The sequence below is a fragment of the Apis laboriosa genome, unplaced genomic scaffold, assembly GCF_014066325.1.
Source record: "Apis laboriosa isolate Shangri-la unplaced genomic scaffold, ASM1406632v1 scaffold41_cov147, whole genome shotgun sequence".
Classification (NCBI taxonomy): domain Eukaryota; kingdom Metazoa; phylum Arthropoda; class Insecta; order Hymenoptera; family Apidae; genus Apis; species Apis laboriosa.
Genome location: NW_025223220.1, coordinates 955532 through 973861, shown reverse-complemented (window position 1 = coordinate 973861; position 18330 = coordinate 955532). Strand labels below are relative to the sequence as shown.

At 37.2% G+C, this 18330-nt stretch overlaps 1 protein-coding gene across 1 annotated transcript in view; it reads left to right on the top strand.

Moving 5' to 3' along the window:
* The window catches only part of LOC122716042 (cytoplasmic polyadenylation element-binding protein 2), an 88532-nt gene extending 71867 nt beyond the window's left edge, over positions 1 to 16665 (top strand). Inside the window, exons 5-9 of the mRNA XM_043938738.1 lie at positions 7364 to 7681; positions 7855 to 7967; positions 8048 to 8440; positions 8544 to 8654; positions 8819 to 16665. Of these exons, the coding sequence (XP_043794673.1) occupies positions 7364 to 7681; positions 7855 to 7967; positions 8048 to 8440; positions 8544 to 8654; positions 8819 to 8935 (1052 nt within the window). The 3' untranslated portion in view covers positions 8936 to 16665. The remainder of the gene's footprint in view (positions 1 to 7363; positions 7682 to 7854; positions 7968 to 8047; positions 8441 to 8543; positions 8655 to 8818) is intronic.
* Positions 16666 to 18330: the final 1665 nt, after the last annotated feature.

The window sequence follows — 18330 nt, the reverse complement described above, 5'->3', positions numbered from 1 at the left end:
TTTTACAATTAATCCACTCGCTCGAATTTTGCACCGTGCTGTTCATAATTTTATCAGCTACGTGCACCGCTACGTATCATCCCGTTACTCGAGCGGCAGATTGCACAATGTGGGTGGACGATTACACGTGGGTGTGTCCCACGTGTTCTGCCTCACGGTTTCAATTGTTACGTGTCGTCGTTATTTAGCGAAAGAAATAAAGAAGGGAGAGGCGGAGGGGGAGGAAAAGAAAAAGAAAAACGGAAACGAAATGAGAGGGAAGAAGAGAGAGAGAGAAAAGAGAAAAAAGAAAGAAAAAGAATCAGTGACAGTATGATGTGCCAACGTTGGCATCAGCAACGTTGGGATAGAACCGGGTTAGACGCAAGACGAGCGCACGGGGAGTGCTGCCTATGCAGGCGATGGGGGTGGAGCGGAGAGGTGGTGGCTAGAAAAGGTCATTCACCTCGGCCAGCGCGCATCCAGCGCGCTTTTTCACCGCAAATGCGGGTCGTTTCGTCAAACGAGCCCACGAAACGCAAACACAAAACGCGTTTCATCGTGATTTTCTTTTCTTTCCTTCCTTTTTTTTTTTTTTTTTTTTTTTTTTTCTTAACTTGCATCGATCGCAACTTCGATTACCATACGCGGAAACACACGTCACAGTGATCTTTTTTCTCGATTAGATGAAAGCTCGCCTTAACTCCTCAATTAATCGTTCAATCGGATAAAATTTTTGGATAATTTAACCTCCTATTCCGAGGATACGAAATATATTAGCCTGGTGCATGCACCCTGGTTACCTGCTAAGATATCGGCACGGTGTATCTAAAGGGTGACGAATGGTAGGGAGAAGGAAATGGCAGGGTGGAACGGGGACCGAGGGCAGCGCTACCTGTAATATTGATCCGTAGAACCTCGTAGCGTCGTCGCCGCGTTAGAATGATGTCCGCCAATTACCATTGCTGTGCACGAACGAAAAAAAAAAAAAAAAAAAANAAAAAAAAAAAAAAAAAAAAAAATCATCCTTTATAGCCTTTTATGTCCTACTATCGTCGTCTTCTTTCGATAAGGAAAAGTTTCCTTCTCCTCTTTCGATCGAACTTCGCCTTCGTTAATTATTAAACGCGAAATCAACGAAACGAAAGTGCGATTCAATTATTTTGAACGGGCTGAATTCTAAAACAAACACTCGAACGAAGGAATTATATGGAAATCTTTATATGATCATCAGTTAATTTTATTAATATGTTTGTTTAACTCTTAACACTCAAGTGTATGATATTTATTTAAAAAAAAAATTTAAATAAAACTGTGAAATAAATCTTGGGCGTTAAGTTGTTACAAAAGAGATGAATTTTTAATAGGAATTTTAATTTACATTTATAAATTCGTGGAAAATAACACGATTGGTCACGATTTAATCCAATGTTTAAAATAAATTTTGTTTTAATAATGGTAAGAAAGAAATCGTGAAAGACAAACTGAATAATAAATTTAAAACTGTTTATTTATGGAAAATAATGGAAGGATTTTACCAGGGTGTGATTTTTATATGTTTACAATATATTTTTTTGTATATCGACATTTTACTTTCTAGTCTTAAATCAGCGTAATAAATTAGGCTGATTTTCTATTATTATTTATTCTATTATTATTTATTTTTCTCTATTACTATTTACATATATTTATTCAGGGAGAATAATAAAAATAATGGATTTAATCTTTGCTTTAACGCGACAAGATGTCAGCCAAATAGTTAAAAAACTCGTCGAGTTTGTGATTCATGGATAGTTATCGACACGTTGAAAGTAATAAATCGTTTATATTTCATTTTTCCTTCGATAAATATTTGATATATTTAACGCGAGTATTGACGATTCACGACACTTTTATTATGTTTCAATAAATCGTCATAAATTAAAATTGTCATTCAATTTTTAACACGTTTCGTAATATTATGCATACAAACGGAAATTACGTGTTTAATTCTGCTTAGACATCGAAATTTTGATTTCTTGGACGTTTGTTAACTCTCTAATTGCTGAAGTTTGAAAGAAACTTATTCTACATATATGTATATAAAGTTACAAATTTTGCTAATTTAAACTCTTAACACTCAAATGTATGATATTTATTTAAAAAAAAAAAAATAAAATAAAACTGTAAAATAAATCTTAAGTGCATTAAGTTGTTACAAAAAAAATGAATTTTTAATAAGAATTTTAATTTATTACATTTATAAATTCATGAAAAATAACATTAGTCATGATTTAATTCAATGTATTCGATACTTGTTCATTGAACAAGGACATTGAATAAGATTAAAAATATTACAATTGAAATTTCTAATTAATTATCATTAATAATTAATTTTGATTTCTATTTTATTATTTATATTTTATTTTTTCAATTTATTACATTGATGGTAAATAATTTGTTTTTCAAATTTTATAAATTTCTTGAAATCTACGTTAATTATCAATAATTTAATTATAATAATATATAATATATATTAAAATTGTTGTGAAGAAATAATATAAATATAGTTTGTTTTAAGACACATTAGCAAAAAAAATTAAACACTCATTCTATTATTATACCATTTGAATCATCAGTTATTTTATCATAAAAATGTACCAATAAAGCTTTCTTTTTATTTTTTAAAAAAATATCTACATTTTGTCCCATTCATAAATTGTATTGAATGGAATATGTGTATTTATGAATGAACCTTTAAAGATAATATCAACATTAAAATTTTATAATTACTGTGTTTTTCGACATTACAATTATAATATTATTAATTTTCTTTTATCATATTAAGTTTTACATAAATTTATATATTTAAAAAGAAAATTATAAAATTTAAAAACAAAAGATAATTCATTTGATGAAAAAATGATTTATAATCCTACAAAATCAATAATAAAATTAAAAATTGTTTGGATAACAATATCTTAATAATTATAATTTTACGTAATATCATAAATTTTCTATATGTATTGCATTCATAAATACAACAATATTGAAAAATTAATTTATTTAAATATTTCATTAAAGAAAAGATACTATTTTATTATTATTTTAATTAAATATGATAATTAAATAACGAATCAATAAAAATATTAAACATTTCGAGAAAAAAACAGGAAAAATTTAATTAAATACATGACGATTTCAAATTAATTATTATATCATTTGAATATATTATAATGTTGCAATAAAATAAATTTAATTTCAGGAAAAAATTTTTCTATCTTGAGATATGTAATTACAATTTTCCTACCAATCCTATTCAGATGTTTCATTTATGCTATTCCCCTAAATTTAATTTCAAACTTTAAATGCAACAAATATTTAATTGTTACATTTTTAGACATAATTTTAAATGGTTCTTCGTTTGTTAATTAATTATTTAACAAATTAATTTTTACTTATGGATAAATGAATAAAACATTCATAAATTTTGCAATCTAAATATGGTATATTTTATTAATAAATTATTATTAATAAAGATTATTCTATTAATTTGATATTAATTTGATATTAATTTGATATTTGATTTGATTATTCGATATTTAAAAAATTAAATCTGAGATGTAATTAGAAAGAGGAGGAATTATGTAAAAGAAGGCTAAAATAATAAGAATATAAGATTGCTAAATGAGAAAGACATTTAATATAACACAATACAAAAATCTGAGAGTAAAAAGAAAAATAACAGATGTAACGAAACTGTAATTATACGTAAATTTTATAGCGAATTAGTCGCCAACAGTGTCTACTTAATCTTTATAACCCTTTTAACTACTTATTTATTTATACTACTATAACGGGTGGAACACTCTTTTCGTACAGATGTTCAAATGTAAAATTTAATTAATTAAATTTTTATTAAATTTAATTAAATTAAATAAATTAAAATTTTATTAAATTTAATTAAATTAATTAAATAAAACTTATTAAATTTGTAAAATAATAATAATAATTAAATTAAATAACCCAATATTTAAATAATCCAGTTTTGAAATCCAAACAAAAAAAGGAATCTATATCAGTCTATAATAAAAATTAACTGATAAACAAATTCCATGGATTTATATTTATAAATGCAGAGGAATAATACGAGCTGAATTACAATGAATTAGTGATGGAAAAAAAATTAATGTTAATTTAGAATATAACTAAAGAATCATTAATTAAATCAATAATTTGAACAAGACAAAATTTGGATGCCTAAAAATTTTGCATTCATCGTATCATATTTCGCATATAATTCTATCCAATCTAACAACAAGTTCAACGATAAAATTATTTATTTTAATGTCTCACATTTTTTTTTTTAGAAATTTAAATATATCCACTCTACAGAAATGAATCTTTCGATAAAATATATTTACGATTCTAAATTTTCGTCAACAATTTTTTTCTATGAAACTGCACTTAGATTTATTTTATGATCCTTCTTTATAAAACTTATAAGATTTTTTAAATGATCCAGTTTCACTGGAAAAATAAATCTCACCCGAGCATCAAATAATCAAATAATAACAGATAGAAAACAAGGCATTAGAAAAGCTCACACACCCAAAAAAAAAGGAAGATTAAAATTCATGCTTGAAATGAAAAATTCAATTCGTCCTTCGTGTTCTCTTCAAATTGATATTTGCTTAAACTTCTGACGACGAACCATCAGAAGTTGATTACTAAGATAAACAAGATGTATTTTTCGTTAATGCATTACACATCGTTCGAGAAGGAACGGTGAGAAAGAAAGGGGCCACGTCCCCAGTGCTCCCTTAATGCTCGCGTGACATCGTTCCGCAATTTGCATGGCAGGCAAGCCTATCGCATCGTTTTGAAACTGTTTTGAGAACGGGAGCTCTTACCCTCCTCGACCGAGCCTATTTTCAAAATTAGTGGATAATTAAGAGGAAATGGAGGAGTGGAGTCACGAGGAGAAATTTAAAAATTGAAATTTTATTATATCGATATTTTATATATATATATTAATTAATTCGATTATTTAAGGGGAATATATTTTGATTGTATTAATTTTACGTAATATAAAAAAAAATAATAATAATAAAGAAACGTAAAAATTTAACGATTTTAATACGCATAATCATTTTCGTCACAACAAAATGTTGATGAAAATTAATAATCAATGAAAGGTATGTCGTATATGAGTGGTAATTAGCAGCGTGTTCTTATATGTGATTCCATGTTGAAAACGAAGCTGAAATGAATAAAAGTTTTTGCTTTCAACTGTCATTGAAATTGAATACGTTAATTCATCTGGATAATTTTAACGGGATGCCATTTCAATAGATGAAGAAAATAACTTGATAAATATCGAATTCGGTTTCTGTGATGAGAAAAAAAAAATGGTTTCGTTAAAAAAAATTAATTAAATTGGATAATATAAAAGGACATAATTTATTTATTTTTTTCAGGTGAATATCACATACAAGTCGTGTGAAAATTAACTTTATTTTTAACTATTTAATTTTAGAAACTATTTGACATTTTAATTTGAATTTTCAATCAAAATTTATCGTATTTATATCGTTCGTGGTTTCTTTGATATGATAAATTTTATAAAATATCGTTTAAATTAATAGTTTTTTGTCAGAAATGCATTAATATATTTTTTACAGAAAAATACTATATCAATTAATATATATATATATTTGATTTTCCATTCGATTTGTACATGTTTCAAAAATTTGATTGAAATTACTTGATCAATTTTATTTGAAATAATTTTTAATATTCAAATAAAAAAAAAAAGACATATTATTTTCTCTCTATATCTTGACTTCAAATTTCCTTCTTGTCATATAAAGAATCACATTGTACTTTCTGACAGAAAAATTGGAAAATTATTTTCCAAAAAAATTTGTTAAAACAATATATTTATAGATTATTTTGATCTCGATATTGCTAAAATCTATTAACTCGATGATTCGTGTCGAAAACTTGACAAATCCCAAGATCGAATTCTCGTCCCATATCAATCTATCACATTTATAAAATACTCTCAACATCATTATTTTCTCTAAATATATATTATTTTATTACATTAATTTTATAAATAATATTATTTTATTTTATAAAATAACATATATTTCTCTAAATAAAAATACAAAAATTCGGAGTAATTATTTTCTCGAAGCAATCACTATTTCTCGAAATTACACTCGTAATCTCGAAGTATATATCATTTATTATACGAAGTCTTTCAATAGAGAGAAAGAAAGATTGGAAAGAATGAATTCGTAAAGAGAGTTTCCCTGCATTACGCTACATTGCCTACGTTCCGTTGCCGATTAATAGGAGGAGATCGCCTCGGAGCCGGGAGCTGTTCGAGGCCCTCGCTGAGCTGGCTCGAGTAATCGATACTGCACCAAACCGGGAGAACGGGGCGAAAGGGAGGGGGAGGGGGGGCGGGGTAGGCGCGATGGACACTATGTATCCATCCGTCCGCCCGCTATTATCGTATCTGACACCCGAGCGATGGCGAGTGGGGAGGGGGGAGAGGGAGATGGAATCGTTCACAGAATCGAATCGTTTCGATTCTGTTCGGGGACCGATCCCTCGGACGAAAGACGATCGAGGTTGATCTCTCGATTTTGCCGATTGTGGAAAAGCAGACGGCTTCGCGTGACGCTTGAAACTATTCCCGTCTTGCGTCTGGCGAATGGAGAGGAGGGAAGGAAAAAAAAAAAAAAAGATGAAGGTTGAACAATAAAACTCGATTGTTCCGCCTGGTTGCGTGTACGCTTTGTCCGTTTTCTGTTTTCTCTTTTCGCGACGGCAAGAAAAAAAGCGGTTAACGTTTAAGCGTATTTCGCGATCCCTTTCCATACGTTGAACGAATCCGCCGCCAAGAATGGCGACGTTCATTAGAAGAGCGAGATTCCCCGTCAGGAGAAGATACAGTGAGTTTTAATTTTTTTTTTTTTCCCCCCGAATCGGATCGACTTCGAAAAGTCGCGATAAAACGAGCGGAGGCTTCGATCTCACCTAACCATATTGCCGTTAACCGAATCCAACGGATCGTTGACACTCGACTATATATATATAACGTGACTAGGTTACGGCTCACGCGAATAAACCCGTTTTTCCTCCCGTCACCTCGTATTCATAACGGTCGAAAGGGCCTATTTTTCTTCTCGGAGCCACGAATTCGATCGAGGAATTCTTATCCAAAGAGAGAGAGAGAGAGAAAAAAAAATCATGCACGCTGCTCTCGCGATATTGAGAGATAACTCATCGTGGTGGTGTAAGAGAAAAAAGAGAGGGGAAGATATTTTAATTCGGTTGATAGAAAAGGAACGGAAATAAACGAATTTACGATAATTTACGTTGTTCACAGGCAAATCACCGTTCTTCCCAAGTTTGGAGGATCAGAGCGGCACGCTGCTAGAGGATCCTAACGCGCCGAGCCAATTGGATGGCGTCGGTGGAGTCGGAGTCGGGGTCGGTGTCGGTGTTGGAGTCGGGGTCGGAGTGGGTGTGGGTGTCGGCGTGGGCGTCGGTGTTGGGGTCGGCGTCGGTAGCGGAATAACTGGATCTCAGACGGCACCGCTTTCCTCCCCTAGTCGGAGCAGTCCTCACAGTCAAGGCAGTGAAACCGGAGAACGCTTCTCTAGGAAAGTGTTTGTCGGTGGCCTGCCACCGGACATCGACGAGGGTGAGCATCTCCTCTTCTCCTTCTTCTCTCGCTTTCCTATATCTTTTTCTTTTTCTTTCTTTTTTTTTTTTTTTTTTTTTTTTTTTTTGACTCGATTATTACCCGAATATTTCTCTACGTTTATTATTACTTTTCTTTTTAATTTTAATTATTATTTTTCTCTGCAATTTCAGAGGAGATCAAAGCGAGTTTCCGCCGTTTCGGATCGTTGGTGGTCGATTGGCCTCACAAAGCTGAAAGTAAATCTTACTTCCCACCGAAGGGCTACGCTTTCTTGCTTTTCCAGGTAATCTCGTCGTCGTTTTTCCTACTCGATCCTTGGAAAATGGGTTAATCTAATTTTTTAATCTGATTTAAACGGGACAGGACGAAGCGTCCGTGCAACAGTTGATCGACGCCTGCATCCAAGACGAAGAGAAACTGTATCTGTGCGTCAGTTCGCCAACAACGAAAGACAAACCGGTTCAAATACGGCCGTGGCGATTGAGCGACGCGGATTTCGTGCTGGACGCCTCGATGCCTTTGGATCCACGGAAAACGGTATTCGTCGGTGGTGTTCCCAGACCGTTGAAAGCTGTCGAGCTGGCGATGATCATGGACCGACTTTACGGGGGCGTGTGCTACGCCGGTATCGACACCGATCCCGAGTTGAAGTATCCGAAGGGAGCTGGTAGGGTCGCTTTCAGCAATCAGCAAAGCTATATAGCTGCCATATCGGCCAGATTCGTTCAGTTACAGCACGGCGACATAGACAAAAGAGTAAGTCAAATGAGGATAGGATAGAATAGGATGTCTCTCTCGTACGAATTTCATTTCACTCCCCCCCTTTTCTCCTTTTCTTTTCCTCCTCTTCTTCTTCCAGGTCGAGGTCAAACCGTACGTTCTGGACGATCAAATGTGCGACGAGTGTCAGGGACAACGTTGCGGTGGCAAGTTCGCGCCTTTCTTTTGCGCGAATGTTACCTGCCTACAGGTATGAATATTTCCTTTCGTATGAGCATTATTATTATTATTCCATCGATGTCGATGATCGATGGATCAAAAAAAAAAAAAAAAAAAAAAAGAAAAAATTCGTGAAATTTATTTGAAATTTGTTGTTATCATTTCTTTTTCCCCCCTTTTTTCGTTTGTTTGCAGTACTATTGCGAGCACTGTTGGGCGACGATTCATTCACGGCCGGGTCGAGAATTTCATAAGCCGTTGGTGAAAGAGGGTGCAGATCGACCTCGAACCGTGCCGTACCGCTGGTGTTAACCCCAGCTGCGTTGTCCCTAATTATCTCGCAACCCTAGCTAATTAACTACCACTTCTACGTACCAACTCCTCCTCCTCCTCCTCCTCCTCCTCCTCCTCCTCCTGCTCCTCCTCCCCCTACGAGAACCCCTCCTACCGACCGCTGTCACCCACCCTGCCATTCATTCGAGAACCCCCCTGGCCCGTCCGACACCTCCGTCTCACCCCCATGCTCGCATACCTACCTGCCTTCGGGAGCACAGCCCGAAACCGTTATTACCGCTACTTACCCACTGATCGTCGGTACTATCGCTATTCTATTACTATCGCTATTATCGCTCTATTATTACCATTATTACCACGCTCTATTATCGAAACGAATCACTATTATTATTCCACTATGAGTTTATTTTTACTCTCCAATCCACTATTGCTACTACTGGACGTGTTTACTCGGCGTGCACTAACCCGGTCGCCTTCGCCATCGCCACCACGGCCGAGACCGTCATCGTCGTAACCCCACCGCAGCCACCATCGCCATCGCCATCGCCATCGCCATCGCCATCGCCGCCGCCTCCACCGTGTTCCACCATCGGCCGAACGACGTCTCGACGACACGCATCGCACCGACGACAACTTTCACCGACAACTTTCGTCTCTCCCAAGTTTGTGCCGTGCACATATACAATATACACATCGTACACACGCATACACATACACACATACCGAGCACCGACCGCCCACCGAGAGGAAAGCAGCAGCGGTTTAGCAGCGGAGGGAGGGATGCTGATCGGCGACCGATACAGCGGCTCGTCGTCGATGGGACGGGGCAACGGCGCGAGCGAGCTGATTCCTCGAGCGGGAAAAAAAAAAACAATGGAACGAGGTCGAGAAGCGACGAAGAGAGAGAGAGAGAGAGAGAGAGAGAGAGAGAAAATGAGAGAGGGAGGGAGGGAGGGAGGAACGTCGAGGACAGAAGAGGAAAAAGAAGAAGGAACAACGGAGCATCGCCCTTCCCGACCGACCGAGATGGAGCATGCGTTAGTTACCGACATCGATATCGATGCACGCTTGTATACAGATACGTATGTGTGTATACGTATACACGCGTGTATTTATCTAATATATATATATATATATATCATATATAACATAGGTATTATAAATTCGTAAAATGGCCACGATTCGCGGCTCTCTATCTCTCTCTCTCTCTCTCTCTCTCTCTCTCTCTCTCTCTCTCTCTTTCTCTCACTCTTTCACTCACTCTTTCGCGCCGAGCGGGAAACGAAAGAGAGTTTCGAGTCGCGGATCGTCTCTTCCAAATCGTGGACGTGAAACGGGAAGACACGTTCCAGGAGTTTTCCCTCCTCGCCTTCGTTCCTTGCTCCGTCCGCTCGTCCCCTCTCTCTCGATCGCGGCGCTGGATCGATCGGTTGAAGGTCGATCGCGCATCGCGACCGAGCAGGGACGCGCGCGACAAGCGGAGGAATGATCGTTCTCCTGCGAGATTTGCCTATCCCGAGATATTTTCGGGCAAACGAAATACCGTAATCTCCTCCTCTGATTCTTCTACTTCTTCTTGTTCTTCTTGTTCTTCTTTTTCTTGCGATCTTTCACTTTTCGTCCACTTCGAGACTCCAAGGGCCAAGAGGCAAAGAAAGAAAATCGGAGAACGGGGGGAGGGAGGGGAGGGAGGGGAGGGGAGGGGAGGGAGGGGGAACGAAGCGCCAGGGCAGTTGTCCCTTCCTTTCGTCGATCGTTTGGCGCCACCTCGATTGAGACACGAGCCGAAGGAGGGATATCGAAGCGGGAATTGAGTGAAACGCCGTGTGGCAACGCCAAGCGGCGAGCAGCTTGCCCTCTCCTCGATGAAAGGATGCGGCCGGATCGTTTCCGGAAATCGGGGCCGTGTACGATTAAAATGTACGTGTGTGATTCGAAATGGGATAAGAGGTGATAGCGAGTACCTGATTCGATGACGCGAAACTGCAAGTTTAAGATTGGTGGAGCGTGAAAGAGAGAATGGAGAGAGAGAGAGAGAGAGAGAGAAAGAGAGAGAGAAAATGATCGAATGACTGGTGGAGAAAGATGGAAAATTCGTGTACGAATTGGAGTCTGCGCGAACGAATGAAGAGAGAAGAGAGGGGAAGGAAAAGATAGGAAAGGCAGGAAATATTGGGGAAAAGAAAAATGGTGGCCGGTGGATAAACGCGTAAAAGTGGTATTAATAATTATAACGAAAGAGTTGGAAGGTGAAATTTTAGATAATGGAAAACATCCACGCTTCGAACCGCTGTATATTAGACGATTATCTGTATCACACAATCTTTAGCTTTTAAGAAATTATTGGATATGTCGGATAGGTGCGTTATATATACATACATACATACATACATACATATATATAACACACGTACACACACATACAGACACACACATATATATATATATACACACGCGTTTATCGCGACTCGCGCTCGTAGGCAACATATTTGAGCGAAACGAATGATTTTTTACCGATTAACTTGTTCGAGTGCGGGCATAATAGTGAACAAAAAAAGTATCATTAGATAAAATGGAAGAGTGGATGGAAAGGTGGTAGTAGAAGACGGAGATGGCGAACGGGAATGGATAGATAGAGGACAGAAAAAATTTAAGAGGGAGTGTAGAGTAGAGACGCGTGAATGTGTGAGCGTTTGTGTCCATGCGCATGCGTGTAAGGGGGAAGCGAGAGAGATTGATCGAGAAAGAATAAGAAGGAAGAGGAAGAATGAACAGGGGGCTTAGAGAGGCGAAGTAGAGAGAGAAACGGGATTCGAACGGACGTTGAAATGACGATTAGTCTAATTCGCTTGACGCGCCGTTACGCGTTGAGTACACGTTTAACCGTACCAGATCCTCAGCCAATACTTGAAATCTTTACCGAGCGACCTTTCCAAAAGAAAGATAAGATAAACGAAAAAAAAATAAAAAAGAAAAAGAAAAAAAAAGAAAGGAAGAGAGAAAGAAAGAAAAGGGGAAGAAGGAAGAAGGGAGAAAAACGAGGGAATGAACCTCGCACAGGGTCGTACCTCGTACCAGACTGCTACTCGTTTTCAAAAGAAAAAAAAAAAAAAGAGAGAGTACAAAATGAAATGAACGGTCGCGTCGAAACTTGGAAGTCAAGGAAGAAGCACCGAAGTGAGAGCGAAGAAAAAAGAGAGAGAGAGAGAGAGAGAAAAGGATGGTTCGATCTTACGAAAAAGAAAAAAAAACGAGTCAAAGGGGACTAATTTCGGCCGTGAATCTGGAAAAACGATCATTAAGAAAGAAAGAAAGAAAAAAAAAAAACCTGGTTGAAACGTAAAATGATTCTACGTACCTGGGCCTCCGCGTTTCTTTTTTCGAATAACGAGCGGTGAAATAATGTCTCTCCAGTGGATCTAAAACACACTAAAACTACTTGAAACGAGTCAACCTCGCGAACCGAGAAACGGGGGAAAAAAAAAAAAACGCTCTCCTCTAGAGCGGACATTTTCTTGACAGAGAAGAGACTTGGCGACCGAGCTCCTAGCAAATTACTCTTCATACGTCCGATATAAGAGATTCGAGGGAAACGCGTGCAAGGATTAAAACATTCTTTTCGCGTGAGAAATCAATAGAATAAAGAAAGAAAAGAAAAATAATAATAATAATAATAATAATAATAATAATATTAATAATAATAATATTAATAATAATAATAATAATAATATTAATAATAATAATAATATTAATAATAATAATAATAATAATAATAATAATATTAATAATAATAATAATAATACTGCATGGGTTCCTCCTGTGTAGACACCGATCCTTCTTGTACCGATACGATCCGCGTTAAACGGCTGTCGCGATGCACGTTTTTTCTTAATCCTAACGAATTTCTTCGCTCGATGTATATAATCAAATAACTCAAATGAATGCAATCGACGTAGTTCAAATGAAATCTCATCTCGACGGAGACACGTTTATTAATAGGTTCTATTCTTCGAAGGAGGAACAGAGGGTTTTTCTCGGTGGAAAAAATATATTCTCGATGTGTCGTTTCCAACACGTGAATCGTCTCTTGTTGACTTGTGTTATCGTCCTCTTATCTTTCCATCTATCGGAACACCTATCTTACTTTAATCGCCTCTTTATTTTATCCCCTTACAAACGAAGTGTTGCAACGTATCGAAGAGAAGAAGAGAGAAGAAGAGAGAGGAAGAGAGAGAGAGAGAGAGAGAAGAAGAAGAAAGAAAAAGGAAGCGGAAAAAAAAAGAAGAGAAATTGTCTTATTTCGATCGATCCCGGGCAAAGTGACGATGTAACGGTGGAAACGGCACGGGTGAATAGTCAGTATGCAACGTTATGTGTTCCGCTTAATAGATGGACGTTTTATACGTAGCAGCACCGTAAGTTGAAACCATAAGCTCGTAGATTAACCTCGCACGACGAGTATCTTTAACGACACGCTTTCGCGTGTTATGCAAAATAAAATACACGCGATATACACGTATACACATAAACATATATATATACACATACATATATACATACATATATACATACATACACACACGCACACACACACACACATAATATATACACGCATACCTACGACATCATAAATTTAGTCATCCGAAAATGAATCGGTAAAAAAAAGATGATCGTGGATTAATCGACGACGTACCTTGCGTACGCTTAGTAACGAGGAATGAATAAACAAAAAAATAATTTCCACATCTATATATATATACATATATATATTTACATATATATTTATTTTTTTGGTACTCTTTTTGTATATACGTGTCGCCATAGATTAGGTGACGATCTAGGATCCGCACGAGATACGAGATATCCGCGTGAGAGAACAGAGAGCAAAAAACCAAGGGAGATGAGGGGAAAGAATGAGGGGGAGTGATAGTAAGAAAATGAGAAAGAGGGTGAAAAATCGACACGTGTGAATGTGTGCAAGGTGTGAAAAAGTGAGAGAGAGAGAGAGAGGAAGGGAGGAGAGATGATTAATCGCATTAACTTTCCGTCCTTTCGTTCACACGAATTTCCACGATTGAACTTGAAATACCGATTCATCGTATCCCGTTTGATACAAGCACGCCATCGGACGAGAAAATTCAACAAGAATAAATGGAGGAATAAGATTCACATCCTGTATACGCGAAGGAGGACACGTTCGACGAAAGAGGAATAGAAGACGGCATCCTATCCTTTCCTTGATAACGATCAATCAATCAAGAGCAAGGAAGAAGGGGGAGAAATTCTGTGAACGAAAAGACGCGAATGAGATATAAGAGGGAAGATAAGAAAGGAAAAGAAAGGAGAAATGGAAAAAGCAAGACTTGGCGAAACAAGAGGACAAAGGGAAGAGGATTTTTAGTTAGAGTAATTTTTCGACGCTCGGCACCGTTCTCGCGTGGACGAGAAGCGATGAAACGCGGCGCGGCTAGGATTAGCGCGAGATAGCGGCCGCGATTCACGCGTCTCGGCAACGTCGCTATCTCACGGATAAATTTATTAAACGCATATACCCAACGCAACGTATATGTGTGCATATATATATATATATATGACGCGGTGCATTCGAGATAATTTTTCCCATTGCTTCGATGAAACGCGTTTACGCTCGACGATTCGCTCGACGATCCTCGATCCATCGAAAAGTGTCTCGTGAAAAGGTTTCGAGACTCCGCGTACCACCACTTTCGATCGCGGCGCGACGAGAAAAAGAAACGCGTGAGAATTCGTTTATTCTCATTGGTTATCGTGACGCTGTCTCTCCGTTTCTCGCCACCAATATTGATTTCGAAAGAATCCCTTGGAAGAAGCGTGGAAAAACGGCGACGAATCTTTTTCTTTTTTTTTTCTGGAGCCGTGTCAATCGACGCGGACGAGAGGGAATCGAGGGTCAGCGAAACAGAGAGAGAGAGAGAGAGAGAGAGAGAGAGAAGTCGAGCAGTCGGCGAGCGACGGCTTCGAAGGGATCGGAAAAATTCTTCGTCGCGATTAGTGCGATGCGAGGTTGCCGCGGCTCATATATATACTAGGTGAAAATTTGCATCCCGTAAACGAGCACGAAACGATACGCGTTCGAAACGCTTTCGCGCGCGGCCACAGGCTCGTAACCACACCGACACACGTAAACGAGACCAACACTTATTAGACACACGATCTCGTTCGTGCACGGACACGTTCTCCCCACTAATCGATCGATATAATCGTAGTGAAACTTATCTAGGTACCAATTCACCTAAATCAATTGATAATTAAAAAAAAAAAAAGTATATATATATATGTATATATGTGTATATACATATATATATATATATTGATATACATATAATATATATATTAATATATATTATATAGAAAGTAGTATTGTTCCGATACTCGATCGCGAACCGAGTATTTGGGCAAGAATCGAGATCGAGATTTTTCTAGACAAATTTTTCTAATCGTTGACGAATCGCGCGGTGTTCTTCCACGCATCAAATCGTGGAGACAATCTCCTTCTATCGATACATACTCGCGTAACGCATCCGTAGAAAATTCTTTAAATCGTTTTTACGCGGCAAACGGACGCTCGAAACGAGGCGGTAATCCGTGTCAGAATTATTTATAATTATCCCGCCACTTTTCACTAAACGAATTTTTTCCCCTCCCCAGAGCGGTGTCTTACGTTCTGGCACGGATCGTATCGATTCCCGCGCGCATGCGTATATACGCGTACGCGTGCATATACACGATTCTTCAATATATATATATATATCTATATATATGATATATAAACACACAATATGAAAACGTGCATGCATGTTTTTCGTACCGCGGAAGTATAGTCGCTTTTCTTCGAAAACGTTAACCAAGAGATGATGATGTCTTTTTCTAGGCATCGATCTCGGGTTCGCGAAACGCGAAATACCTGCGTGGTTTGGATCATACGTTTCGATCATACCATGAACGGTGTGAATACGCGAACGGTGAGACAATTATTAGACAATTCAAGACATTTTCCAAATATTTCCGTGTCCGCCGATATCGAATCGAAACGATTTATTTCATCGTTTCGGACAGTTTGGACAGTTTGTTTTTGTACGTGGTAGATAGTGATTTAGGCCAATTAGGAAATTTTAATTTGAATATTTTTTAGACGTGTAATTTTTTTCTTTCTTTCTTTTTTTTTTTTTTTTTAATTTCTCATCGCGAAATTGTTGTGTCGATGAGGTAATCGTTCTGGGAAGATTATTCTCAACGATTCGAAATGTGGATTTGTAGGAAAATTATTTCGCGGATCTTTGTTCGATCGTATTCGAGATATTTCACGCGCGGCGATTGAACAATTCGCCACGAACGAACATATCGCTCCTCCGGAACTTACCGGAAGTGAAGTGGATATACACGCGTGAAATTTTTGAAAATTTTTTTCTTCTTCTCGATTGAATAAACGAAAAAAGAGCGAAACTGTCCGCAGATGAAGCACGTTGTTCGTTCGAAATACACGAAGCCGCGATTTATTAATGGGAGGGCGGGGGTGGGATGAAACCGCGAGAAAGTATGGATAAAGGAAACCGCGATTGTAGTCGCCCATAGCGAAATTTTATACGTAAGAACGTGCACGCGTACACACGATGAAAACGCATCCGCCGATGATGGCGCGCTAAGAATTTAAAAGGGAGAGAGAGAGAGAGAGAGAGAGAGAGAGAGAGAGAGAGAGAGAGAGAGAGAGAAATAATAAATAACGATGACGATTGATGATAATAATAATAATGATAAGCTACATTCGCAGTGAAGTTATTGTTTGAAATCGCCCTTGTAAGAAAAGTAAACGACTACAACAACAATAACAATTACAACAACAACAACAACAACAACAACAAAACAACAACAAACAAACAACAACAACAAAATAACAAATAATATGTTAGGTATGATTCTTCACCTCCTTTGTAATATGTGTGATAAAGCATAATATATAATATAATGACAATTATATATATACATATATGTGTACATATATGTGTGTATGTATATGTATATACACATGTATGTATATGTATATATACATAGGTATATAGATACATAGATATAAAATACTAATATATAATTAATAATAACACGATCGAAATATTTAATATATTCTGACGGACTTGAAGAGAAAGAATAATGAATGAAACTGATGAAATTAGATGTTGATTGCGCGATACGACAGTAGGGAAACGAAAATAGGAAAAAAAAAAAAAAAGAAAAAGAAGGGGAAAAAAATATGAGAAACGTGGAATCTTGTCGGAAAAAAAGGGGGAAAAAAAAAAAAAAAACTCCAACTCGAAGATGGATGAAAATAATCGCGATGCTGACTGAACGATGCTTGCACGGGCTCACGCGTGATATAAACTACGTGTATACAACTGTCGTTCGAGTAATGCGTACGAATGATTTCAAAAAAAAAAAAGAAAAAAAAAAATAACACGGTGACGAATTGAAAACGTGAAAGCGAGTGAAAAAAATTTTGGGGGAACGAGTAATAATGGTAGTCACTTACGATAGATTTGTATTTTTCAGTGTTGAAAAGTTTTTTATACCGCTGTTATATTCTTGTCTAAATATCTTAGTTCAGAAAAAAAAATGCGAGAGACGGTGATTGCGTCTTAGCTTGCATGAAACTATATAGGTGCATTCGAAAGCGCCGAATGCGTGAGAGAAAGAGAGAAAGAAAAAGAAACAGAGAGAGAGAGAGAGAGAGAGAGAGCGCATTATAGAAGAAAGGGATGAAAGAAATCGAGTGAGTGAGAATTAAAAAAACGATTGATTCGGTGGGGATAGTGAAGAGTGGGGAGGAGAATGAGTGAGAAAAAGGAGGAGAGGAAGATAGAGAGAGAAAGAGAGAGAGAGAAGAGTGAAAGTTGGACGAGCAATCGAAAAAGCACGGATATACTGCGTATAGCGTAAGCTCCAAAAGGGAGGGACGATTTGCTCGAAAGGGATCGATGATGAAGAAAGATCTCGCGTATCGAGGAATTCTTAGCGGAAATGTTCGATTCTTGATTCGATCGAACTTTTCGAAATTTTATTTTTTCGAGGCGCTCTTTAAACGGATAATATCCATCGCGTCGTGATATCGTGGTGCAAATCTGGAATAAGGAGCGGTGCAATGACTTTTGACTTATCATTCCCGCCAAGCATGAAATTTATGTTTCGAACGATTGAAAACAAAGATCGAAAAGCGGAGAGAATTATTTTTTTATCGTTTTACGTTGCGCGTTATGTATAAAAGTAAAATTCACGAGAGAGAGAGAGAGAGAGAGAGAGAGAGTGAGTGAGTGAGTGAGTGAGTGAGTGAGAGAGAGAGAGAGAGAGAGAGAGAGAGAGAAAGAGAGAGAGAGAGAGAGAGAAAT